The sequence below is a fragment of the Bombina bombina genome, chromosome 2 (genome assembly GCF_027579735.1).
Source record: "Bombina bombina isolate aBomBom1 chromosome 2, aBomBom1.pri, whole genome shotgun sequence".
NCBI lineage: Eukaryota > Metazoa > Chordata > Amphibia > Anura > Bombinatoridae > Bombina > Bombina bombina.
In genome coordinates, this window is record NC_069500.1 from 1,309,484,822 (window position 1) to 1,309,511,167 (window position 26,346).

General features: G+C 39.3%; 1 protein-coding gene across 4 annotated transcripts in view; it reads right to left on the minus strand.

Moving 5' to 3' along the window:
• Positions 1-26,346, minus strand: part of JAKMIP1 (janus kinase and microtubule interacting protein 1) — a 441,501-nt gene that overhangs the window by 176,614 nt on the left and 238,541 nt on the right. For all 4 annotated transcript variants that reach the window (XM_053704153.1, XM_053704152.1, XM_053704150.1 and 1 more), the window contains exons 10-12: positions 25,272-25,400; positions 15,293-15,421; positions 10,930-11,013 (exon numbers count right to left, since the gene is read on the minus strand). In XM_053704153.1, coding sequence (XP_053560128.1) covers positions 10,930-11,013; positions 15,293-15,421; positions 25,272-25,400 — 342 coding nt within the window. The remainder of the gene's footprint in view (positions 1-10,929; positions 11,014-15,292; positions 15,422-25,271; positions 25,401-26,346) is intronic.

A 26,346-nucleotide genomic window follows, 5' to 3' on the forward strand; every position in this document is an offset into this window, starting at 1 on the left:
GCACGGGGGAGGCGGGCGGGCGCGTGCACGGGGAGGGAGCGGGTGGGAACCATTACACTATGGAACAGATTTTGTATATTTAGAGGGAGAGAGGGGGGTATAATTTTTTTTTATATATATATAATCTAAGTGATCTGGGAGGGGGTGGGGGTTTAGTCGTGGGGGGGGAAGCTACACTACAGAAAAGTGGGGGGAAAAAATAAAAAATATATCTTTTATTTGTAAACTGGGTACTGGCAGACAGCTGCCAGTACCCAAGATGGCTCCCAATAATGTAGAGGGGGAGGGTTAGAGAGCTGTTTGGGGGGGATCAGGGAGGTTTGGGGCTAAGGGGGATCCTACACAGCAGCATATGTAAATATGCTTAAAAAAAATAATAATAAAAAAAAAAAGATACCTTTTATTTTAGTACTGGCAGACTTTCTGCCAGTACTTAAGATGGCGGGGACAATTGTGGGGTGGGGGAGGGAAGAGAGCTGTTTGAGAGGGATCAGGGGGTCTGCTGTGTTAGGTGGGAGGCTGATCTCTACACTGAAGCTAACATTAACCCTGCAAGTTCCCTACAAGATCCCTAATTAACCCCTTCACTGCTAGACATAATACACGTGTGATGTGCAGCAGCATTTAGCAGCCTTCTAATTACCAAAAAGCATCGCCAAAACCATATATGTCTGCTATTTCTGAACAAAGGGGATCCCAGAGAAGCATTTACAACCATTTGTGCCATAATTGCACAAGCTGTTTGTAAATAATTTCAGTGAGAAACCCAAAATTGCGAAAAAATTTACGTTTTTTAAAATTTTATCGCATTTGGCGGTGAAATGGTGGCATTAAATATACCAAAATGGGCCTAGATCAATACTTTGGGTTGTCTACTACACTACACTAAAGCTAAAATTAACTCTACATGCTCCCTACATGCTCCCTAATTAACCCCTTCACTGCTGGGCATAAAACACGTGTGGTGCACAGTGGCATTTAGCAGCCTTCTAATTACCAAAAAGCAACACCAAAGCCATATAAGTCTGCTATTTCTGAACAAAGGGGATCCCAGAGAAGCATTTACAACCATTTATGCCATAATTGCACAAGTTGTTTGTAAATAATTTCTGTGAGAAACCTAAAGTTTGCGAAAAAATTTATGAAAAATTGAACAATTTTTTTTATTTGATCGCATTTGGCGGTGAAATGGTGGCATGAAATATACCAAAATGGGCCTAGATCAATACTTTGGAATGTCTTCTAAAAAAAAAATATATACATGTTAAGGGATATTCAGGTATTCCTGACAGATATCAGGGTTCCAATGTAACTAGCGCTCATTTTGAAAAAAAAGTGGTTTTGAAATAGCAAAGTGCTACTTGTATTTATTGCCCTATAACTTGCAAAAAAAGCAAAGAACATGTTAACATTGGGTATTTCTAAACTCAGGACAAAATTTTGAAACTATTTACCATGGTTGTTTTTTGGTGATTGTAGATGTGTAACAGATTTTGGGGGTCAAAGTTAGAAAAAGTGTGTTTTTTCCATTTTTTCCTCATATTTTATAATTTTTTTAATAATAAATTATAAGATATGATGAAAATAATGGTATATTTAGAAAGTCCATTTAGTGGCGAGAAAAACGGTATATAATATGTGTGGGTACAGTAAACGAGTAAGAGGAAAATTACAGCTAAACACAAACACTGCAGAAATGTAAAAATAGCCCTGGTCTTTAAGGGAAAGAAATTGAAAAATGGCCTTGGTCCTTAAGGGGTTAAATTTTCGAAAGGAACGAAAATTATTTTGTTTACCCCTCATCTTGAGGGACTTGTCCTGAGGTAGGGCGTGACCCTTACCTCCAGTAATGTCAGATATTATTTCCTTCAGCTCAGGCCCGAATAGGGTCTTACCCTTAAAGGGAATACATAAAAGCTTAGATTTAGACGATACGTCAGCAGACCACAACTTCAGCCATAACGCTCTGCGCGCCAGAATGGCAAAGCCTGCGTTTTTCGCTGCTAATTTTGAAATTTGAAAAGCAGCACCAGTAATAAATGAATTGGCTAATTTAAGAGCCTTTATTCTGTCTAAAATGTCCTCTAAAGGTGTCGCTACCTTCAGAGACTCTTCCGGGGTGTCAAACCAAAAGGCAGCTGCAGTAGTTACTGGAACAATGTAGGCTATAGGCTGTAAGAGAAAACCCTGGTGAACAAATAGTTTCTTTAGAAGGCCCTCTAATTTTTTATCGATAGGGTCTTTAAAAGCACAACTGTCTTCAATGGGTATAGTTGTACGCTTAGCTAAAGTAGATATAGCTCCCTCCACCAATTGCCAGGAGTCCCGTATGGCGTCAAATATATAGAAAACATTTTCTTAAAGTTAGGAGGGGGAGAAAACGGTATACCTGGTCTATCCCATTCCCTCTTAACAATTTCCGAAATTCTCGTAGGAACCTGAAAAACATCTGTGTAAGTAGGTACTTCTAAATATTTGTCCATTTTACACAATTTTTCTGGGGGAATTGTGATAGTGTCACAATCATCCAGAGTCGCCAAAACCTCCATGAGCAACAGGCGGAGGTGTTCCAATTTAAATTTAAAGGACGTGACGTCCGAATCTGTCTGAGGTAATAAATTTCCTGACTCTGAAAGTTCTCCCTCAGACATAAAATCCCTAACCCCCAAATCAGAGCATTGTGAGGGTGCATCGGAAATAGCCACTAAGGCATCAGAGGGTTCAGTATTTACATAAATATCTGACCTATGGCGTTTACCCTGCAAAACTGGCAGTTTAGATAATACCTCTGTAAGGGTAGTGGACATAACTGCAGCCATATCTTGCAAAGTAAAAGAAGTAGACGCACTAGAAGTACTAGGCGTCGCTTGCGTGGCGTTAAAGGTTGTGACACTTGGGGAGAATTGGATGGCATATCCTGATTCTCTTCAGTCTGAGAATCATCCTGAGGCACACTTTCATTACTTAAAATATGATCTTTACAGTGTAAGGCCCTTTCAGTACAAGGAGGACACAATGTAAGAGGGGGTTCCACAATGGCTTCTAAACACATAGAACACTGACTTCCCATGTCAGACATGTTGTACAGACTAGTAATAACAGCACAAGCCGTTCCCAATCTTTATTATATTTGACAAAACAATTCAGCAAAAAAACGGGTACTGTGCCTTAATAAAAAAGTGTACACTGATTTTTCAAAATTGTTAAAATGTTATACAAAATGATTAATTTTGATGATGTGTGAACCTAATGTGCAACCGGATATTGTACCACAAGTAATAGGAGAGTTAACCCTTTATTCGAGTAAGTTAGGCAGTAAAAACGATCTGCAGTAAAAAACAACTAAATTGCTCCTGCACCTCGCCACAGCTCTGCTGTGGCGCCTACCTGCCCCCAAGACCTTCTAAAATGATCCGGTCCCACTCCAAAACACAGCCTCACAGTCTGGTCCCAACCGGAGCTAATGGCTGCTGTTCTCTCCAGAATCTAACTGCGCACTGAAGCGTGAAATTAGGCCCCGCCCATCGTGTCTGATGAGCCTACAACTTAAAAAACCACATGGGAAGCGTTTTAAACAACTGGCCTAGAATTAAATGAAGTGTACACTGTTTTCTCTGAAATAAACATGCCATGTGAACTCCTCAGATAAAAAACACAATTTATGCTTACCTGATACATTTATTTCTCTTGTGGTGTATCCAGTCCACGGATCATCCATTACTTGTGGGATATTCTCCTTCCCAACAGGAAGCTGCAAGAGGATCACCCACAGCAGAGCTGTCTATATAGCTCCTCCCCTAACTGCCCACCCCCAGTCATTCGGCCGAAGACAAGCAAGAGAAAGGAGAAACTATAGGGTGCAGTGGTGACTGTAGTTTAAAAATAAAAACACCTGCCTTAAAATGACAGGGCGGGCCGTGGACTGGATACACCACAAGAGAAATAAATTTATCAGGTAAGCATAAATTGTGTTTTCTCTTGTAAGGTGTATCCAGTCCACGGATCATCCATTACTTGTGGGATACCAATACCAAAGCTATAGGACACGGATGAAGGGAGGGACAAGGCAGGCGCTTAAACGGAAGGCACCACTGCCTGTAAGACCTTTCTCCCAAAAATAGCCTCCGAAGAAGCAAAAGTATCAAATTTATAGAATTTAGAAAAAGTATGAAGCGAAGACCAAGTCGCCACCTTACAAATCTGTTCAACAGAAGCCTCATTCTTAAAAGCCCATGTGGAAGCTACCGCTCTAGTAGAATGAGCTGTAATTCTTTCAGGAGGCTGCTGGCCAGCAGTCTCATAAGCTAAGCGTATTATATTCCTTAGCCAAAAAGAAAGAGAAGTTGTCGAAGCCTTTTGGCCTCTCCTCTGTCCAGAATAGACAACAAACAATGCAGATGTTTGACGAAAATCTTTAGTAGCTTGTAAATAAAACTTTAAAGCACGAACCACGTCAAGATTGTGTAAAAGACGTTCCTTCTTAGAAGAAGGATTAGGACACAGTGACGGTACAACAATCTCCTGATTGATATTTTTATTAGATACCACCTTAGGTATAAACCCAGGTTTGGTACGTAACACTACCTTATCTGCATGGAAAATGAGATAAGGGGAATCACATTGTAAAGCAGATAACTCAGAAACTCTGCGAGCTGAGGAGATAGCTACTAAAAACAGAACTTTCCAAGATAAGAGCTTAATATCTATGGAATGCAAAGGTTCAAACGGAACCCCTTGAAGAACCTTAAGAACTAAATTTAAACCGCATGGTGGAGCAACAGGTTTAAACACAGGCTTGATTCTAACCAGAGCCTGACAAAATGCCTGAACATCTGGAACCTCAGCCAGATGTTTGTGCAACAGAATAGACAGAGCAGAAATCTGTCCCTTTAAGGAACTAGCTGACAAACCCTTCTCCAATCCTTCTTGGAGAAAGGATAATATCTTAGGAATCCTGACCTTACTCCATGAGTAACCCTTGGATTCACACCAATGAAGATATTTACACCATATCTTATGATAGATTTTCCTGGTGACAGGCTTTCGTGTCTGTATTATGGTATCAATGACCGACTCGGAGAAACCACGCTTTGATAAAATCAAGCGTTCAATCTCCAAGCAGTCAGACGCAGAAAAATTAGATTTGGATGGTTGAAAGGACCCTGAAGTAGAAGATCCTGTCTCAGCGGCAGAGTCCATGGTGGAAAGGATGACATGTTCACCAGATCTGCATACCAAGTCCTGCGTGGCCACGCAGGTGCTATCAAAATCACTGATGCTCTCTCCTGCTTGATCTTGGCAATCAGACGAGGGAGCAGAGGAAACGGTGGAAACACATAAGCTAGGTTGAAGGACCAAGGCGCTGCTAGAGCATCTATCAGTGCTGCCTTGGGATCCCTGGACCTGGATCCGTAACGAGGAAGCTTTGCGTTCTGACGAGACGCCATGAGATCCAGTTCTGGTTTGCCCCAAAGTTGAATCAACTGTGCAAATACCTCCGGATGGAGCTCCCACTCCCCCGGATGAAAAGTCTGTCGACTTAGAAAATCCGCCTTCCAGTTCTCTACTCCTGGGATATGGATAGCTGATAGATGGCAAGAGTGAAACTCTGCCCATAGAATTATCTTTGAAACCTCCAACATTGCTAGTGAACTCCTTGTTCCCCCTTGATGGTTGATGTAAGCTACAGTCGTGATGTTGTCCGACTGAAATCTGATAAACCTGACCGCAGCAAGCTGAGGCCAAGTCTGAAGCGCGTTGAATATCGCTCTTAGTTCCAGAATGTTTATCGGAAGGAGGGCCTCCTCCGGAGTCCATGATCCCTGAGCCTTCAGGGAGTTCCAGACTGCCCCCCAACCCAGAAGGCTGGCATCTGTTGTTACTATTGTCCAATCTGGCCTGCGGAAGGTCATACCCTTGGACAGATGGACCCGAGATAGCCACCAGAGAAGAGAATCCCTGGTCTCTTGATCCAGATTTAGTAGAGGGGACAAATCTGTGTAATCCCCATTCCACTGACTGAGCATGCAGAGTTTCAGCGGTCTGAGATGTAGACGGGCAAACGGTACTATGTGCATTGCCGCTACCATTAAGCCGATTACTTCCATACACTGAGCCACCGAAGGGCGAGAAGTAGAATAAAGAACACGGCAGGAATTTAGAAGTTTTGAAAACCTTGCCTCTGTCAGGTAAATCTTCATTTTTACAGAATCTATCAGAGTTCCCAGGAAGGAAACTCTTGTAAGAGGGGATAGAGAACTCTTTTCTTCGTTCACTTTCCACCCATGAGACCTCAGGAATGCCAGAACAATGTCCGTTTGTGACTTGGCAATTTGAAAATTCGACGCCTGTATCAGAATGTCGTCTAGGTAAGGGGCTACTGCTATACCCCGTGTCCTTAGGACCGCCAAGAGTGACCCCAGAACCTTTGTAAAGATTCTTGGTGCCATGGCTAACCCAAAGGGAAGAGCCACAAACTGGTAATGCCTGTCTAGAAAGGCGAACCTGAGAAACTGATGATGCTCTCTGTGTATCGGAATGTGAAGATAAGCATCCTTTAAATCCACGGTAGTCATATACTGACCCTCCTGGATCATAGGAAGGATGGTTCGAATAGTCTCCATCTTGCAGGATGGAACTGAGAAATTTGTATAGAATCTTGAGATCTAAGATTGGTCTGAAGGTTCCCTCTTTCTTGGGAACCACAAACAGATTTGAATAGAAGCCTTGCCCCTGTTCCTCCTTTGGAACTGGGTGGATCACTCCCATAACTAGGAGGTCTTGAACACAATGTAAGAATGCCTCTCTCTTTATCTGGTTTGCAGATAATTGTGAGATGTGAAATCTTCCTTTTGGGGAAGAAGCTTTGAATTCCAGAAGGTATCCCTGAGACACAATTTCCAATGCCCAGGGATCCTGGACATCTCTTGCCCAAGCCTGGGTGAAGAGAGAAAGTCTGCCCCCTACCAGATCCGTTACCGGATCGGGGGCTGATCCTTCATGCTGTCTTAGAGGCAGCAGCAGGCTTCTTGGCCTACTTTCCTTTGTTCCAAGCCTGGTTAGGTCTCCAGACCGGCTTGGACTGGGCAAAATTTCCCTCCTGTTTTGTATAAGAGGAAGTTGAAGCTGCACCACTCTTGAAATTTCGAAAGGCACGAAAATTAGGCTGTTTGGTCCTTAATTTGCTGGACCTATCCTGAGGAAGGGCGTGACCTTTTCCTCCAGTAATATCAGAAATGATCTCCTTCAGCCCAGGCCCGAATAGGGAATGTTGAGAAGCTTAGACTTTGAAGTAATGTCAGCTGACCAGGATTTAAGCCATAGCGCCCAACGCGTCTGAATAGCAAAACCTGAGTTCTTAGCCGTTAGTTTGGTTAAATGAACAACGGCATCAGAAACAAATGAATTGGCTAGCTTAAGAGTTTTAAGCTTGTCAAGGATATCATCCAATGGGGTTTCTACCTGTAGAGCCTCTTCGAGAGACTCAAACCAGAAGGCCGCAGCAGCAGTGACGGGGGCAATGCATGCAAGAGGCTGGAGAATAAACCCTTGTTGAATAAAGATCTTTTTAAGATAACTCTCTAATTTTTTGTCCATTGGATCTAGAAAAGCACAACTGTCCTCGACAGGGATAGTGGTACGCTTAGCTAGAGTAGAAACTGCTCCCTCCACCTTAGGGACCGTCTGCCATAAGTCCCGTGTAGCGGCATCTATAGGAAACATCTTCTTAAAAAGGAGGGGAAGAGAACGGTACACCTGGCTTATCCCATTCCTGAGTAATAATTTCAGAAAACCTTTTAGGGATTGGAAAAACATCAGTGTAAGTAGGTACTGCATATTATTTATCCAATCTACATAATTTCTCTGGGACTACAATACTGTCACAGTCATCCAGAGTTGCTAAAACCTCCCTGAGCAATACGCGGAGGTGTTCAAGCTTAAATTTAAATGTAGACATATCAGAATCAGAGTGAAGTATCTTCCCTGAATCAGAAAAATCACCCACAGATTGAAGCTCCCCTGCTTCAGCTTCAGTATAATGTGAAGGTGTATCAGACCTAGCTACTAAAGCGTCAGAGAGCTCTGTATTTATTCTATTCCCAGAGCTGTCTCGCTTTCCTTGCAATCCTAGCAGTTTAGATAATACCTCTGTAAGGGTATGATTCATAACTGCCGCCATGTCTTGCAAGGTATACGCAATGTGCGCGCTAGAAGTACTAGGCGTCCCCTGAGCGGGATTTATAGAATCTGACACGTGGGGAGAGTTAGCCGGCATAACTTCCCCCTTGTCAATTTCTTGTGGTGATAAATTTTTTAAAGCCAGAATATGGTCTTTATAATCTATAGTAAAATCATTGCATTTGGTACACATTCTAAGAGGGGGTTCCACAATGGCTTCTAAACATAATGAACAATGAGTTTCCTCTATGTCAGACATGTTTAAACAGACTAGTAATGAGACCAGCAAGCTTGGAAAACACTTTAATAACTGTGAACAAGCAAAAAATAAAAACGGTACTGTGCCTTCAAGAGAAAAAAACAAACACAGAAACTGCTAAAACAGTGAAAAAAGCAGTAAATCTTACGAAATTTTTACAGTGTGTATAATAGGCTAAAAGAGCATTGCACCCACTTGCAAATGGATGATTAACCCCTTAGTTTCAAAAACGGATCAAAAAAACGATATAAACGTTTTTTAAACAGTCACAACAAACTGCCACAGCTCTGCTGTGGCCCTACCTGCCCATACAACGTCTTTGGAAGGCACAAAAACCCTTTAGAGAGGTCCTAAATGTTCAGGGGACTCCTTCAGGGAAGCTGGATGTCTCAAGCTGCAAAAACGAAAATAGGCCCCTCCCAACCTGTACTCACAGTGAGAGGGCCTTAAAAAACTATCCCTAGGAAAATCTAGACAGCCATGTGGAAAAAACTGGGCCCCAGAATAAAGTTTTTATCACCAATATGTAAAAAACGTTTATACACTTCAAGCAAACGTTATATCTATTCAGTAATGTGAGTAAATAATAAAAATATTACCCTTTACAGCAAGCATGATACCAGTCGTTATTAAATCACTGTAATCAGGCTTACCTTAAATAAATCCGGTATTGTCAGCATTTTCTAGCATATTCATTTCTCTAGAAAAATTTAAAACTGCGCATACCTCAGAGCAGGAGACCCTGCACGCTATTCCCCCAGCTGAAGTTACCCATCTCTTCAGTTATGTGTGAGAACAGCAATGGATCTTAGTTACAACCTGCTAAGATCATCAAAGACCACAGGCAGACTCTTCTTCAATTCTGCCTGAGGCTAAAATATTACAACTCCGGTACCATTTGAAAATAACAAACTTTTGATTGAAGATAAACTACATTAATTCACCACATCTATCTATGCTACTTCCATTGTCGAGAGCTGCAAGAGAATGACTGGGGGTGGGCAGTTAGGGGAGGAGCTATATAGACAGCTCTGCTGTGGGTGATCCTCTTGCAGCTTCCTGTTGGGAAGGAGAATATCCCACAAGTAATGGATGATCCGTGGACTGGATACACCTTACAAGAGAAATAAAGTCAGCCTTGATAAGCCCTATATTCGTTAACATTAGGCGTTTCCTAGGCTGCCCCAGTGTCTAAACCACATAGCCCTTAAGTATCCCATGTTTACTCTCTAGAATGGGATGATTATACACAGGTTACTACAGTACCACCCTAACAAGGAATACTGCTCACCCTTTCCCAGCATGGGGAATATGTCACACAAATTCTGATATACCATGTCTCCTCAGAATGTAAATGACTGCACATACCTTAATACAGCTTGCAGCAAGAAACGTTCCCTCATACTGAAGATTTCTCCTGTGCTTCCTCAGCAAATCTTGTGGGAACCAACATAGATCTTAGTTACAACTGCTAAGATCATCAGACTCAAGGCAGAATTCTTCTTCTATGTCCTGCCTGAGGAAAAACAGTACTCTCCGGTACCATTTAAAATAAAAAATTCTTGATTGAAGAAAACTAAAACTATCATTTTATCACCACATAAACTTTACCCTTCCTATTGCTAGCATAGGCAAAGAGAATGACTGGGGGGAGGAGTTAAGGGGGAGCTATATGGCAGCTCTGCTGCGGTGCTCTTTGCCACTTCCTGTTAGCAGGAGGATTATATCCCACAAGTAAGGATGAAACCCGTGGACTCTGTATATCTTGTAAAAGAAAAGAAAACTTGCTTGCTGGAAAGCCCACCTATGAAAGGATTCCAATTTTTTATCCATAGGATCCTTAAAAGAAGAACTATCTTCCAAAATGAATCGTAGTACGCCTAGCAAATGTAGAAATCGCCCCATCCACCTTAGGAACTGTTTTGCAAAGCTCTACATTAGAAGCTGGCAAAGATACATTTTCTTAAACCTAGCCGAAGGATTAAAAGGGCTGCCAGGCTTAGACCAATCCTTAGTAACTACACATACATACACACAAACATACACACAAACAGATCTCTGAATGTTATCACATTATCCCATATTCTAATGCTTTCCTGTGTCTTTAAAAAAAGTTTTAATGTAATTTGCAGAACTGTAAACGCATTTTGATATCTTTATACTGTTTTTGATATTGCTAAGTGAGAGAACATTACCCAGAAATCGGCATACAAAAGAATACAACATACAAAAGTTGGTATATTGCAATTGTAACTGAGGCACTACATTTAATAATCAGTTATTACAGAACACACAAATAATATTCAAACAGAAAAGTCCCAGTTTAAATACTACAGTCATTTTTAAAAAAACTCAATATTGCAAATGTCAAATCTATCTGAAGCATTTCAGATCCATTATATGTAGAAGCAATACCAACAAGTTATTGCAGAAATCGCACCACAGAGAAGCAAGCATGCATGTGTATAGATAGAGTTAGCTGCCATTTTTACCTGTCCTCTCTCACTCATAGAGTTTTCCAGGTCTTCAATTTTTGCCTGACACCTGAATAAATCTGTTTGCAGTTGTTCTCGTGTCTGGGGAAAAAATAGAATATATGATAGGCTGAATTTGATTTCTTTGTTACATGTATGAAGTAAGTGAATAGGTCTAATTGTAATTTAAAATAATTTTGAAATTACCCTGTAGTGCCTGTTTGTGCACTATTCGTACCATGTGACAAATTACTGTCTGATACGGATAATTCCTGCTGCACTAATGGTTAACAGGAGCACCTCCAGCAACATGAAAACAATTTTTTTTCCAGCACAGAAAAACTATTTTTCAAAAATGTAGTACATTTTCAAATGTTATCTCTCTTCTATGTAGCAATTTAAATGTCCCTTTAAGTGAATGGATCTGCAGAATATATTTGTTTGGGCTTTTAAGTATTTCAGAAAAAAAAAAGCTCACAGTTCATATAAAGTACACAATTTTAAGCAACTTTCCAATACATGTCCATTATCAAAATGTGCATAATCCTTTTATATTATAATTATCGGTTATTTGTAGAGCACCAACATACACAATTTCTGAGGAACCAGCACCTACTGAGAATGTGCAAAAATTCACAGTATATATATATATATATATATATATATATATATATATATATATATATATATATATACACACACATATACACACCCACACATTTTGTGATTGGCTAGTGGCTGTCATAAGATGCAGGGAGATAAAAATTGACGTAACTACTCATTTTGAAATTTACACAAGTGCATTTGCATTGTGTTTTTATTATGCATTTGTTGATTATTTCAACCTTATTTAATGGTCATTCAACAGACTATTTCAGCATCAGTAATTGAAAGGATATAGTTAGTAAATTCAACTTCTATTGTATGTAACTTCCAAAAAAGGCTCCTTCCCCGCATGTTGCGATGAAAAAGGACCATGTGTTCTCTGTATGCAATGTTCTCTCTATATGTTTACCTCACATTAAAGGGACATAAAACCCCAAAAAATTATTTCATGATTCAGGTAGAGAATACCATTTTAAACAACTTTCTAATTTACTTCTATTATCTAATCAGTTTCATTCTCTTGATATCATTTGTTGAAGGAGCAGCAATGCACTAATGGTTTCTAACTGAACACATAGGTGAGCCAATCACAATATATATATATATATATATTATATATATATATATATATATATATATATATATATATATATATATATATATATATATATATATATATATATACTTCCACCAATCAACAGCTAGAACCTAGGTTCTCTGTTGCTCCTGAGCTTGCCTAGATAAACCTTTCAGCAAAGGATAACAAGAGAAGAAAGCAAATCAAATAATAGAAGTACATTGGAAAGTTGTTCGAAATTGTATTCTCTATCTAAATCATGAAATAAAATTTTTGGGTTTCATGTCCCTTTAAGTGAAATTTGGAAATATGTCACTTACTCACTCATACAGACACACAGGCACTTTAGCCAAACAAAATGTACATTTGAAGAACAAGTACAGGTCAATAGCAACCTCCTATTCCTTTCTGCCTTACTACTGTTGTTAGTAATTGCAGCCTAGACTGCCATTGCCCCAGGGGCCCCTCCTGTCTCCCTGTACACAATATATTATCAAATCTTGTAGGGACCCTTAAAAAAACACTTTTCTATTATCAAATGTACATTTGATGTTCTATGAGATTGATCACAATCCATCACCTTTTTTGGTATTTTTCTGCCCAAAATGCCACTTTTCATTTCAACACAATGACAATAGCAAGTTTTTCTGCTCTTTCCATCACCCCCAATTGTGTTTTCAGCTCAAAGAAAAAAAGCCTTTTAAGCATCTTTGCAAGTATTCCAAGACTATTTGTAAACATTGTATTATAGAGCACATGTGCAAGACAATGAAATGGTCACAGGAGACTTTTTAAAGATTTATTTGCAAATATGGTATTGATTTAGTAAAGCTCTATTCATTACTATTGAATAGTCCTTCAGTTGTGGCCAGCTCACACATTTACGTATGTATAGGTTAATTGACATAAATATATGTGTAGAGTACGTGATATCATGTGCAGCTAAGGGGATGTGCAGGAAACATAAGAAAAAGACCTCAACATCTGCAAATTCCATAGAGCAATCACACTGTCGTGGTGATCATTAATAATAATGGTGGCTTCATAACCGGTCTTTAAATGTGATTGCGCAATCATGAGTTCAAAAATAAACTCTCCACTGCTAAACCATATGAATGCATGTGTATGTAGGCATGATGGGCATACTGAGCATGTTTGCTCTATTACTTTATTGACACTTTTAACCCTTTCATGACAGGGTTAACTTGTCTACATCGGAACAACGTTCCGATGTAGACAAATTGAAATCCCACGATCATGCACGGGATTGCGAGATTTCAATGATGGGATCAGGTCAGGGGGCGTCCCTATTAAGCTAGGCACACCCACCAGACCGCGATCCCATCCAGGAAGCCCCATTGGCTTTAGGACAGCCAAACGGCTCGGGCGTTTTATTCCATCCTAACTGCGCCGGGCTATTCCATCCTAACTGCGCCGGGGTTAAAAGGTTAACATGTTAAAAACAAATGTTTTTTGTTTGTTTTTTTTACAATATTTACATGTATTCATTTTAAAAGCACAGTTTCCGATTTGCCTAATTTACAACTGAAATCAAAAAGACTGGTACAGGTTTCTATTAGAAGGACTTGTGACATCACCTTGAACTGGATTTTAACAGTACTGCAACTGTAAACAGTGAAACCGCTTAATTGCAATATTGTATTTGCAAAGATGATGTTCAAACTCTGTGATTGTGTTTTTATAGGGAACGAGGCCTTTGTGACTGCAAAGTCCAAACACATTCACTTAGCGCTTTAGAGTGCTTGGGCCTACACTAATGAACTTCTAAATGGGATTGCTCCTTTGTGAACGTGTTTGGACTAAAACACACGTTCACAAAGGAGCAATCTATCTTCTTTGCAGATACAATATTGCAATGTAGCAGTTTTATGCTTTACAGTTTCAGTACTGTTAAAATCCAGTATTAGAAGATATCACAAGTCCTTCTAATGTAGATCACACCAAACTAGAAAATGGTGCTTTTAAAACAAATGTAAATATTGTAAAAACAATAATTTTATTGATTGAGCAAGCATGTCAGAATGCTGGCGTTTAGATGGTTTAGCAGTGATGAGGATGGATTCAGATTGCAATAGTTTAATCTCAAACACAGTGAAGAAAGGAGTTAATTCAAATCAAGTTTACTGTAAACTTAAAGTGATAGTCTAGTCAAAATTAAACTTTCACGATTCAGATAAAGCATGCAATTTTCTAATTTACTCCTATTATCAACTTTTCCTCTCTCTCTTGGTATCTTTATTTGAGAAAGCAAAATGTAAGCTTAGGAGCCATCCCCTTTTTGGTTCAGCACCTAGGTAGCGCTTGCTGATTGGTGTCTAAATGTAGCCACCAATCAGCAAGCGCTACCCAGATGCTGAACCAAAAATGAACCGGCTACTTTTGCTTTTTGAAATAAAGATACCAAGAGAACGAAGTAAAATTGATTATAGCAGTAAAATAAAAAGTTGTTTAAAATAGCATTATCTATCTGAATCATGAATGTTTAATTTTGACTAGACTATCCCTTTAAGATTTGTGAAAGCACTACTGTATATGTCCGTTTTGGACGACATCCCAATTTCTATCCTGATAAGCACTCAACACACAAAAAGGCTTTATATTGAAAACGTTCACAGCTGCGATCACTTGAAAAACACTCTGAGCAATTCAGCCAAAAAAAGCAAAAAGGGCATTACGGGAGCAAATCGCTAATAGATTGTGATCAACCCCTAACCCCTTTGCAGCGGTTAAAAACACACAGTAATATCTAAGTCAGTGTTTTTCAACCAGTGTGCCGTGGCACACTAGTGTGCCGTGAGAGATCCTCAGGTGTGCCACGGCAGACTGACAACAGTGTGACATATTTTTTAAACTTTGCTTGTTTTTTACTCCCAGTGCAGGAGTAGTTTGTAGGAGGCATGGCATAACAGCACAATACATACAGTATGTGTGTGTTTGTGTGTATGTGTATATATATATGCTGTATTAGGCTACAATGTGTGATTTTTTTTTAAATTTTGGGATGGTGGTGTGCCACAGGATTTTTTAATGTAAAAAAGTGTGCCACTGCAAAAAAAAGGTTAAAAATCACTGATCTAAGTAACAGTGCAATAATACAATGCTCTAACATTTTTTGTTTTTTTGCACTTATGTACAATTCTATAAAACTAAATTTTATAATGACAGAAAAATAATTACTTTCGCTTCTCTTTCTGCATCCAGTGTTCCTCCCACTTGTTCCTGAAGCAGCGCATATGCTCTCTGCAGCGCTTGATACTCCCGCGTCAGCTGACGAAACCTCAAGTCCGATTCCTCTTTAGGAGTAATCTTAAAGCAGAATGATGCAGAATATGATAAAGGCAGTAACAGGCTATGACGCAATACATGTTAAATATGGACACCATGAATTTAACAAAACAGTTTGTTTTTTCTTTTCTCAGTGTTTTTTTTTTTCATTTTGTTCAATTCTAACATCTTTCTATCTAACACACTGGTTTTCAAACCGGTCCTCAGCCCCCCCTAACAGGACAGATTGTGAGGATATCTGATCTAGGTGAAATAATAAGATGGATTAGTAAACTGTTGTTTTGCCAGCTCTCACCAAAAGATAATCCTGAAAATCTGCCCTGTTAGGGAGGACTTGGCAAAGTTTTGAAAACCAGTGGTCTAACCGTATTAAATGCAGCAAACTACTACCACGATCCTTAAAGGCACATGAAACACCTGTTTGTATAAAAATTGTGCTTTGTCCCTGCTCCCTAGAGAGGCCAAAAAGCAAAATCTGTCACCTAGATGTTCTAACTATTGCCATTTTCAGATACTTGATTTGCAGCATTTGCAGGATAGAGGACTTGTTTTTTCACTTTTCTAGGAAGCATTAGATAAGCACAGTTTTACACCACAACAAGAGGCAATCAGTATTTTCTGTTCCTAGAGTTAACATTCACTCATTTAAATAAAAAAAGGAAATTTATGCTTACCAGATAAATTGATTTCTTCTACGATACGACGAGTCCACGGATTCATCCTTACTTGTGGGATATTATCCTCCTGCTAACAGGAAGTGGCAAAGAGCACCACAGCAGAGCTGTCTATATAGCTCCTCCCTTGACTCCACCCCCCCAGTCATTCGACCGAAGATATAGGAAGAGAAAGGAAAAGCTAAAAGGTGCAGAGGTGACAAGTTTTAAAAAATAAAATACATTCTGTCTTAAAATGACAGGGCGGGCCGTGGACTCGTCGTATCGTAGAAGAAATCAATTTATCAGGTAAGCATAAATTTCCTTTTCTTCTACAAGATACGACGAGTCCACGGATTCATCCTTACTTGTGGGATACAATACCAAAGCAACAGGACACTGTTGAACGGGAGGTACAAGACAGATACCTAAACGGAAGGCACCACTGCTTGAAGAACCTTTCTCCCAAAAATAAGCTCAGAAGAAGCAAAAGTATAAATTTTGAAAAAAGTATGAAGGGAGGACCAAGTCGCAGCCTTACAAATCTGTTCAACAGAAGCATCGTTTTTAAAAGCCCAGTTGGAAGCCACAGCTCTAGTGGAATGAGCCGTATTTTTTTCAGGAGGCTGCTGTCCAGCAGTCTCATATGCCAGGCGGATGATGCTTTTCAGCCAAAAAGAGAGAGAGGTAGCCGTAGCTTTTTGACCCCTACGTTTTGCGGAATAAACAATGAATAGAGAAGATGTTTGACGGAAATCCTTGGTCGGTTGTAAGTAAAACTTCAAGGCACGAACCACGTCCAAGTTATGTAACAGACGTTCCTTCTTAGAAGAAGGATTAGGACACAAGGAAGGAACAACAATTTCCTGATTAATATTCTTATTTGAAACAACCTTAGGAAGGAATCCAGGTTTAGTACGCAAAACCACCTTATCAGAATGGAATGTAAGATAAGGGGAATCACATTGTAACGCAGAAAGCTCAGAAACTCTATGAGCAGAAGAGATAGCAACTAAAAACAAAACTTTCCAAGATAACAGCTTAATATCTATGGAATGCATGAGTTCAAACGGAACCCCTTGAAGAACATTAAGAACTAAATTCAAACTCCATGGCGGAGCAATAGGTTTAAACACAGGCTTGATTCTGATTAAAGCCTGACAAAAAGACTGATCATCTGGGACATCCGCCAGACGCTTGTGTAGTAAAATTGACAAAGCAGAAATTTGTCCCTTTAAGGAATTAGCTGATAATCCCTTCTCCAATCCTTCTTGGAGAAAGGACAAAATCCTAGGAATCCTAACCCTACTCCATAAGTAGCCCTTGGATTTGCACCAATAAAGATATTTACGCCATATCTTATGGTCAATTTTTCTCGTGACATGCTTGCGAGCCTGAATCAAAGTATTAATGACCGACTCAGAGAATCCCCGCTTAGATAAAATCAAGCGTTCAATCTCCAGGCAGTCAGCTGCAGAGAATTTAGATTTGGATGTTGTAACGGACCTTGAATGAGAAGGTCCTGCCTCAATGGTAGATTCTACGGAGGTAGAGACGGCATGTCCACTAGATCCACATACCAAGTCCTGCATGGCCACGCAGGCGCTATTAGAATTACTGAAGCTCTCTCCTGTTTGATTCTTGCAATCACACGAGGCAGGAGGAAATGGTGGAAACACATAAGCCAGGTTGAACGACCAAGGTACTGCTAGAGCATCTATCAGTACAGCCTGGGGATCCCTTGACCTGGACCCGTAACGTGGAAGCTTGGCATTCTGTTGATATGCCATTGGATCCAATTCCGGTATGCCCCATTGTTGAATCAATGATGCAAACACCTCCGGATGGAGTTCCCACTCCCCCGGATGAAAAGTCTGACGACTTAGAAAATCCGCTTCCCAGTTCTCTACTCCTGGGATATAGATTGCTGATAGATGGCAAGAGTGAGTCTCTGCCCATCGGATTATCTTTGATACCTCTATCATCGCTAGAGAACTCCTTGTTCCCCCCTGATGATTGATATATGCCACAGTCGTGATATTGTCAGACTGGAATCTTATGAATTTGGCCAGAGCCAACTGAGGCCACGCCTGAAGCGCGTTGAATATTGCTCTCAGTTCAAGAATATTGATTGGTAATTGAGACTCCATGGGAAGCCAAGTACCCTGAGCCTTCAGGGAATTCCAGACTGCACCCTAGCCCAAGAGGCTGGCGTCCGTTGTCACTATAACCCACGATGGCCTGCGGAAGCACATTCCTTGGGACAGATGATCCTGTGATAACCACCAAAAAAAGAGAGTCTCTGGTCTCTTGATCCAGATTTATCTGAGGAGATAAATTTGCATAATCCCCATTCCACTGTCTGAGCATGCACAGCTGCAGTGGCCTGAGATGAAAGCGAGCAAACGGGATGATGTCCATTGCTGCTACCATTAATCCAATGACCTCCATACACTGAGCCACTGATGGTCGAGGAATGGACTGAAGAGCTTGGCAAGTATTTAGAATCTTTGATTTTCTGACCTCCGTCAGAAATATTTTCACGTCTACCGAGTCTATCAGAGTTCCCAAGAATGGAACTCTTGTTTGTGGAACAAGTGAACTCTTTTCTACACTCACTTTCCAACCCTGAGTTCTTAGAAAAGACAACACAATGTCCGTGTGAGATTTGGTCAGATGATAAGTTGACGCCTGAATCAAGATATCGTCCAGATAGGGTGCCACTGCTATGCCCCGTGGCCTGAGAACTGCTAGAAGGGACTCCTAGCACCTTTGTGAAGATTCTGGGAGCTGTGGCCAACCCGAAAGGAAGGGCCACAAACTGATAATGCTTGTACAAAAAGGCAAACCTTAGAAACTGATGATGATCCTTGTGGATAGGAATGGGAAGATACACATCCTTTAGGTCCACGGTGGTCATGTATTGACCCTCCTGGATCATTGGTAAGATTGTTCGTATAGTCTCCATCTTGAATTTGTTTAGACATTTTAGATCTAAAATAGGTCTGAAAGTTCCCTCTGTTTTGGGAACCACGAAAAGGGTTGAGTAAAACCCCTGTCCCTGTTCCAGCTTTGGAACTGGACAAATGACTCCCATGGTATAGAGGTCTTTTACACAGTGTAAGAACGCCTCTCTTTTTGTCTAGTCTATAGACAAACGTGAAAGATGAAATCTCCCCCTTGGGAGAAATTCCTTGAATTCCAACTGATACCCCTGGGTCACAATTTTCAATGCCCAGGGACCTGAACATCCCTTGCCCAAGCCTGAGCAAAGAGAGAAAGTCTGCCCCTTACTAGATCTGGTCCCGGATAGGGGGCTGCCCCTTCATGCTGTCTTGGTAGCAGCAGTGGGCTTCTTGGCTTGTTTACCCTTATTCCAGGCCTGGTTAGGTCTCCAGACAGACTTAGATTGAGCAAAATAACCTTCCTGTTTAGTGGAGGAAGGGGAAACAGAGGGTACTCCTTTGAAATTTCAAAAGGAATGAAAATTATTTTGTGTACCCCTCATCTTAAGAGGTTTGTCTTGAGGTAGGACATGACCTTTACCTCCAGTAATGTCGGAAATGATTTCCTTCAATTCAGGGCCGAATAGGGTCTTACCCTTGAACGGAATAGCTAAAAGTTTAGATTTTGATGATACATCAGCAGACCACGATTTTAACCATAGTGCTCTGGCAAAGACTGCATTTTTCGCCGCTAATTTAGCAATCTGAAAAGCAGCATCTGTGATAAAGGAATTAGCTAGCTTGAGAGCTCTAATTCTGTCCAAAATGTCCTCTAAGGGCGTCTCTACCTTCAGAGACTCCTCAAGGGCGTCAAACCAGAAAGCCGCCGCCGTAGTTACTGGAACAATGCAGGCAGTAGGCTGTAACAAGAAACCCTGGTGAATAAATAATTTCTTTAGAAGACCCTCTAACTTTTTATCCATAGGGTCTTTGAAAGCACAACTGTCCTCAATAGGTATAGTTGTACGCTTAGCTAGAGTAGATATTGCTCCCTCCACCTTAGGGACCATTTGCCAAGAGTCCCTGATGGTGTCTGATATAGGAAACATTTTCTTAAAATTAGGAGGGGGAGAGAACGGTATACCTGGTCTATCCCATTCCTTTTTAACAATTTCCGAAATTCTTTTGGGAACCGGAAAAACATCAGTGTAAGTAGGTACTTCTAGATATTTATCCATCTTACACAATTTTTCTGGAGGAATTGTAATAGGTTCACAATCATCCAGAGTCTCTAGGACCTCCCTGAGCAACAGGCAAAGGTGTTCAAGTTTAAATTTAAAGGACGCTAAGTCCGAATCTGTCTGAGGTAACACATTCCCTGATTCTGAAAGTTCTCCCTCAGACAATAATTCCCTGACCCCCAATTCAGAGCACTGTGAGGGTACATCGGAAATGGCTAATAAAGCATCAGAGGGTTCAGTATTTGCATTAATACCTGGCCTACTGCGTTTACCTTGCAAAACTGGCAGTTTAGATAATACCTCAGTGAGGGTAGTTGACATAACTGCAGCCATATCTTGCAGAGTAAAATAATTAGACGCACTAAAAGTACTAGGTGTTGCTTGTGTGGGTGTTAAAGGTTGTGACACTTGGGGAGAATTGGATGGCATATCCTGATTCTCTTCAGACTGAGAATCATCTTTAGACACACTTTCATTTCCTAAAATATGTTCTTTACAGTGTAAGGCTCTCTCAGTACAAGAGGTACACAATGTAAGTGGGGGTTCCACAATGGCTTCTAAACACATAGAGCAATGAGTTTCCTCAATGTCAGACATGTTATACAAAGTAGTAATAACCACAACAGTTGGTAAACACTTTATTTATTGAAAAAAATAATTTTGTAAAAAAAAAACGGGTACTGCGCCTTTAAGAAATAAAAGCGCAAAATCTTTTTCTACACGCACTTAAAAACGCTTATAAATGCTCAAAAACTATGTATGTCTATACAGAGTTGCCAAAAATTATTGCATCCCACATGCAAGAGCAGAAATTACCCTCTACAGGAACATTAAAGCAAAAAAACTCAATTTGCTAAATAACGACCCCTGCACCTCGCCACAGCTCTACTGTGGCGCCTACCTGCCCCCAGAGAACTGTCAAACGAATCGACACCAATCCGGATAGTGTAAAATACAGATAGGGCCCAACCGGAGCTAATGTCTGCGCGTCTGAGGCACGAAAATAGGCCCCGCCCACAATGGACGTTGCACTAATAATTTAAACTACCGCATGGGAAGCGGTTATAAACAGCCATGTGGTCCCCAATAAATAAATACAAACGATATATGTCCTTTTCTCAGCAATAAAAAACGACTTATCCTCTATGATAAATAGTAAAAATGCCCCAGTGTCTGTATTCCATGCTGTGTATTTACTTGAGCTGCATATGTCAAAAAAAACACCCAGGAGAAACAGTAACACCCTTATTGATTACAGGACTACTGCTTACCCTGTTCCCATTATAAGGAACCAAATCAGCCAGTTCTACTATATTAAATTTCCTCAGAAGTAAAGGGCTAAAACATACCTCAAATGCTGCTTGTTGCATGAGACTGTCCTCCACACTGAAGAATTTTCTCATATTACCTTCAGATCTGTGGGAACTATAATTGATCTTAGTAACTGCTGCTAAAATCATCAATTTTCAGGGGGAAATCTTCTGCCATATCCTCCCTGAGAAAAATAGTACTCACCGGTACCATTTAAAATAAAAAACATCTTGATTGAAGGAATTAAAACTATCATTTTATCACTACTATCACTTTACCCTTCCTATTACTAGCATAGGCAAAGAGAATGACTGGGCGGTGGAGTCAAGGGAGGAGCTATATAGACAGCTCTGCTGTGGTGCTCTTTGCCACTTCATGTTAGCAGGAGGATAATATCCCACAAGTAAGGATGAATCCGTGGACTCGTCGTATCTTGTAGAAGAAAAAAAAAACTAATGCTCCCTTGTTTTTAAATTCTCCTTTTAGGTATATCATAAAACACAGAATTACTATTAATCCTCTTTTGTCACTGTCCTCTAGTATTTTAAAGATATTAACACTAATTGCTTTTGTCTCCGAGTGTTTGTCAAATAAGTCTGCGGACCACAGAGGACACCTCCACACCAGCCTGCTCGGTACAGAAAGTCCTCCTATATTATTCATAATCTGCAACCATTTTAGATCATCCGTAGTTTATATTTTGCTTGTGTTTAGCCAAAGAAAGTCAAATAGAAATCCATTTGAAACGTGTGCCAATTAATTGTCTATGGGTAAAATGGTTAGCTTCTATTTCCCGGTATATTCATTGTAATATGTATTTTTATTTAAAGGGACATAATACTCATATGCTAAATCACTTGAAACTGATGCAGTATAACTGTAAAAAGCTGACAGGAAAATATCACCTGAGCATCTCTATGTAAAAAAGGAAGATATTTTACCTCACAATCTCCTCAGCCCAGCAGAGTAAGTTCTGTGTAAAAAGTTATACTTCACCTGCTCCCAGCTGCAGGTAAAAATAAATAAAAAATGAAGAAATGAACAGCAGCCAATCAGCATCAGCAGTGCTGAGGTCATGAACTCTTACTGTGATCTCATGAGATTTGACTTAACTCTCATGAGATTTCATAGTAAGCTTCCTTTACCTGATTGGTGAAATAATATGAGAGTTCACGAGGCTCATCCCCTAAGCTGTCCTAGGACAGACACACTAAAATGCTGCTTAGAAATCCTTTACAATGGGAGGTGGCTACTGAGGAACTTTTGAGGTAAAATATCTTTCTATTTTACATAGAGATGGTCAGGAGATATTTTCTAGTCAGCTTTTTACAGCTATGCTGCATCACTTTCAAGTGTTTAAACATTTGTGTATTATGGCCCTTTAATGTAGATACTTAAAAGAAAAAATCTGGATCTAAAATTATAAAACAAAACAAAAACATGTTTCTCCTTGGATCAGCTCAATACGTTTTCTATAGTAGTTTGTAACCAAATGTTTTTTTTTCCCCTCGATTAACATTTTGTACTGTATAAATATTGTGTGAGGTATTTCTAGAATGTCCTTCTTGAAAAGAAAAGATTGCTGTATTAAAAGATCTTTATCCCTATCATTGTCCACAATAAATTTTGTGAAAAATAACTGTAGGAAATCTCTTGTTCTAAATATCTGCATCTACACTACCCACTTTATTTGGAGCGACCTTACATTTGAACTATATTAATAATAATAATTGAATTTATAACTACCATTAAATTTTATTTACTGGTCACTATTATAATGTTGTCTAAAAATAACATTTAAAAGAAAGACAACCTTAAATATTAGCAGAAATATATATATCTCAAAAGAGTACTCAAAGCACTGTTTCTTTCAGGAAAACATCCTTTATTGAAGTATCAGTGAATAAAACAACAGCTAAGTTTCGGGCCTACATAGCCCTTATTCATGCATAAGGGCTATGTAGGCCCGAAATGTAGCTGTTGTTTTATTCACTGATACTTCAATAAAGGATGTTTTCCTAAAAGAAACAGTGCTGGGAGTACTCTATTGCTTTATTTGTATTTTGGGGGCTGCAGGACCCTCTCTCTCCCGTGCACTATATATATAATATATATATATATATATATATATATATATATAGTTGGACTGAATTTGGCTAGATAGTGCTGTACCTCTACTCGCTTGTTGTTTTATATATATATATATATATATATATATATATATATAAATAAAATGCACTTTTTAGCCTCATCTGTAGGATGCCATTTGTTATTACAAGCAAAGCCTTTTTATACTATACATACTGAAATGAATAAAGTATTTTTTTTAAGAAATGTTAGTCTATCTTATCCTTTTTATTTATGCATCATATTTATCTTGTTAATTTAGTCATTCCTATCATGCTTACTTGAACCCCTTGTTCGATTAGTTATATAGCAGATAATCTTTTGGACTTTGCTTCAAAATGCAGTAACAAAAATTAAACTGATAAAAAATGCATTAATATCCTGCCTTAAAGGGACATTATAGAGCTGGGTACAACTACTTTACTTTGGTTACTAGTCACTGTGCTATTGTTTCTCCCCTCCTGTACCTGCAGCTCTCTTCAAAGTTGTTCCCTTATTTTAACCCTTTACAAGTACTGGTGAGTGAAGCTCTGCATCTGGGTGCCGCCATCTTGGAGTTTAAGTTTTCTTCTACCATGTGACAGAAGTGCTGCACACGCTAGATGTTGGAGGTGCCCAGTATAAAGATGCAGAGCTTTAGCAACTGATTTCTGTAATGGGTTAGAATAAGAAAACATCTTTAAAGGGACAGTCAAGTCCAAATTAAACTTTCATGATTCAGATAGGGCATGTAATTTTAAACAACTTTCCTATTTACTTGTATCTTCAAATTTGCTTTGTTCTCTTGGTATTCTTAGTTAAAAGCTAAACCTAGGTAGGCTCATATGCTAATTTCTAAGCCCTTGAAGGCTGTCTCTAATGTATTTGATAGTTTTTCACAGCTAGATGTTATTAATTCATGAGTGCCATATAGATAACATTGTGCTCACGCCCGTAGAGTTACTTATGAGAGGGCACTGATTGGCTAAAAAGCAAGTCTGTCAAAAGAACTGAAATAAGGGGGCAGTCTGCAGAGGCTTAGATACAAGGTAATCACAGAGGTAAAAAGTATATTAATATACTGGGTTAATTATGCAAACCTATCTTTTTAAACAAATTTTTTGGAGTTGACTGTCCCTTTAATGAGAACTGCAGGTACAGGAAGAAAACAATAGAAAGGTGAGTAGGGGCCATACAACTCTGCAGTTTAATGTCCCTTTAAAGTCCTTTTAAGGTACTTTAAATCTTTAAAACCTTACTGCCTAATTTTACAATGTCTAATAACTTACAACAGCTTGCAAAGCTTTATAATGTCTCCTAGTTTATCACATATAGAAAGGAGTCAACCAACAATGATTACAAAGTGCTCATCATTATAAAACCTATTGAGAATTACTAATGGTAGTAAATGAAACGGAAAACGATGTATCCAGAAAAAGTACAGTCAGCTAATTAACTTCTGACTGGCCAGAGAAATATATGTCGAGTTAGTATTCATTAAGATTTCTATTATTTTGAAAGAAAATCTAAAAAGATTACACCAGACCCTGAAGTATTATGCAAGCTTATTGACACCACAATGAACAGCTGCTAAACATTATTGCACATAACTTACATCTTCTATGTCTTCTTCAGGTGTGGCTGGCGTCCTGTCCGTCTTATCTGTTGTGTATGAGGTGATTGAAGATGTTTCAGAATCTACAGATTCTTCATCAAATCCAAAAAACGTCTCCACAACATGCCTCTAAAAATGTGTAGAGAAAGAAATTAACTTATAACATATATACTCTGAGTAACAATTTCTCATGTGACAGACATATATCAAACTGTGTCTGAAAATTTCTAGCTCATTACAAATATGTACTGCTATATATGTATATGTATTCTTCAACAATATATTCAACATGTGGCATCTTCAAACACATTATTTACACTGTATGTACAAAGGTGATCAGAATCCTAAGGTAGCACCAAATGTGAACCAAAAGAAAAGATCTACATCTGCCTAGACCAGGGATGGGGAACCTTGGTCCTCCTGATGTCTCAGAACTACATTACCCATGATGCTAAGGCACTCAGAAGTCCAGTTGAGCATCATAGGAAATGTAGTTCTGAAACATCTGGAGGGCAAAGGTTCCCCCATCCCTGGGCTAGACTATTCAATGCCCACTGGGACAGATTACAATTTAAAATAAACATGCCCAGTAATATGATTATTTTAAGTGCAATTGATTCTACTTTATAGTGATCTGTAAAAAGAGAATTACATTTATTTTGGGAGTGGCTATGTAAAAGTACAACATTTGGTTTGAGTAACAATAAGCTTAAATTTCACTTTATAGTCTACAAGAGTTTACAATATATACTGTAGATACAATTAGATTTAAAAGTGCCTTTAGCATCATCTCCAAATATCTTCTGATAAATACCTCTAAACTTCTTACTTCAGATAATGTGGTTGCATTTAAAGGCCTCATTAAAAGATAAAACAACCAGACTAACACAGTAATTAACAAGCAGTAATGGGTCCCACAAAGGGAATTGCATCATATTAGTCAATTAGCACCTTTTATTCCAGTTTTGTACACAATACAATCAGCTGTCAGAGTGAAGAGGATTAATTGCTGTCTGAATTACCTACAATGCAAACACGTCACGTTTCACACTTCTAAACAGGTTTCCTATAGTCT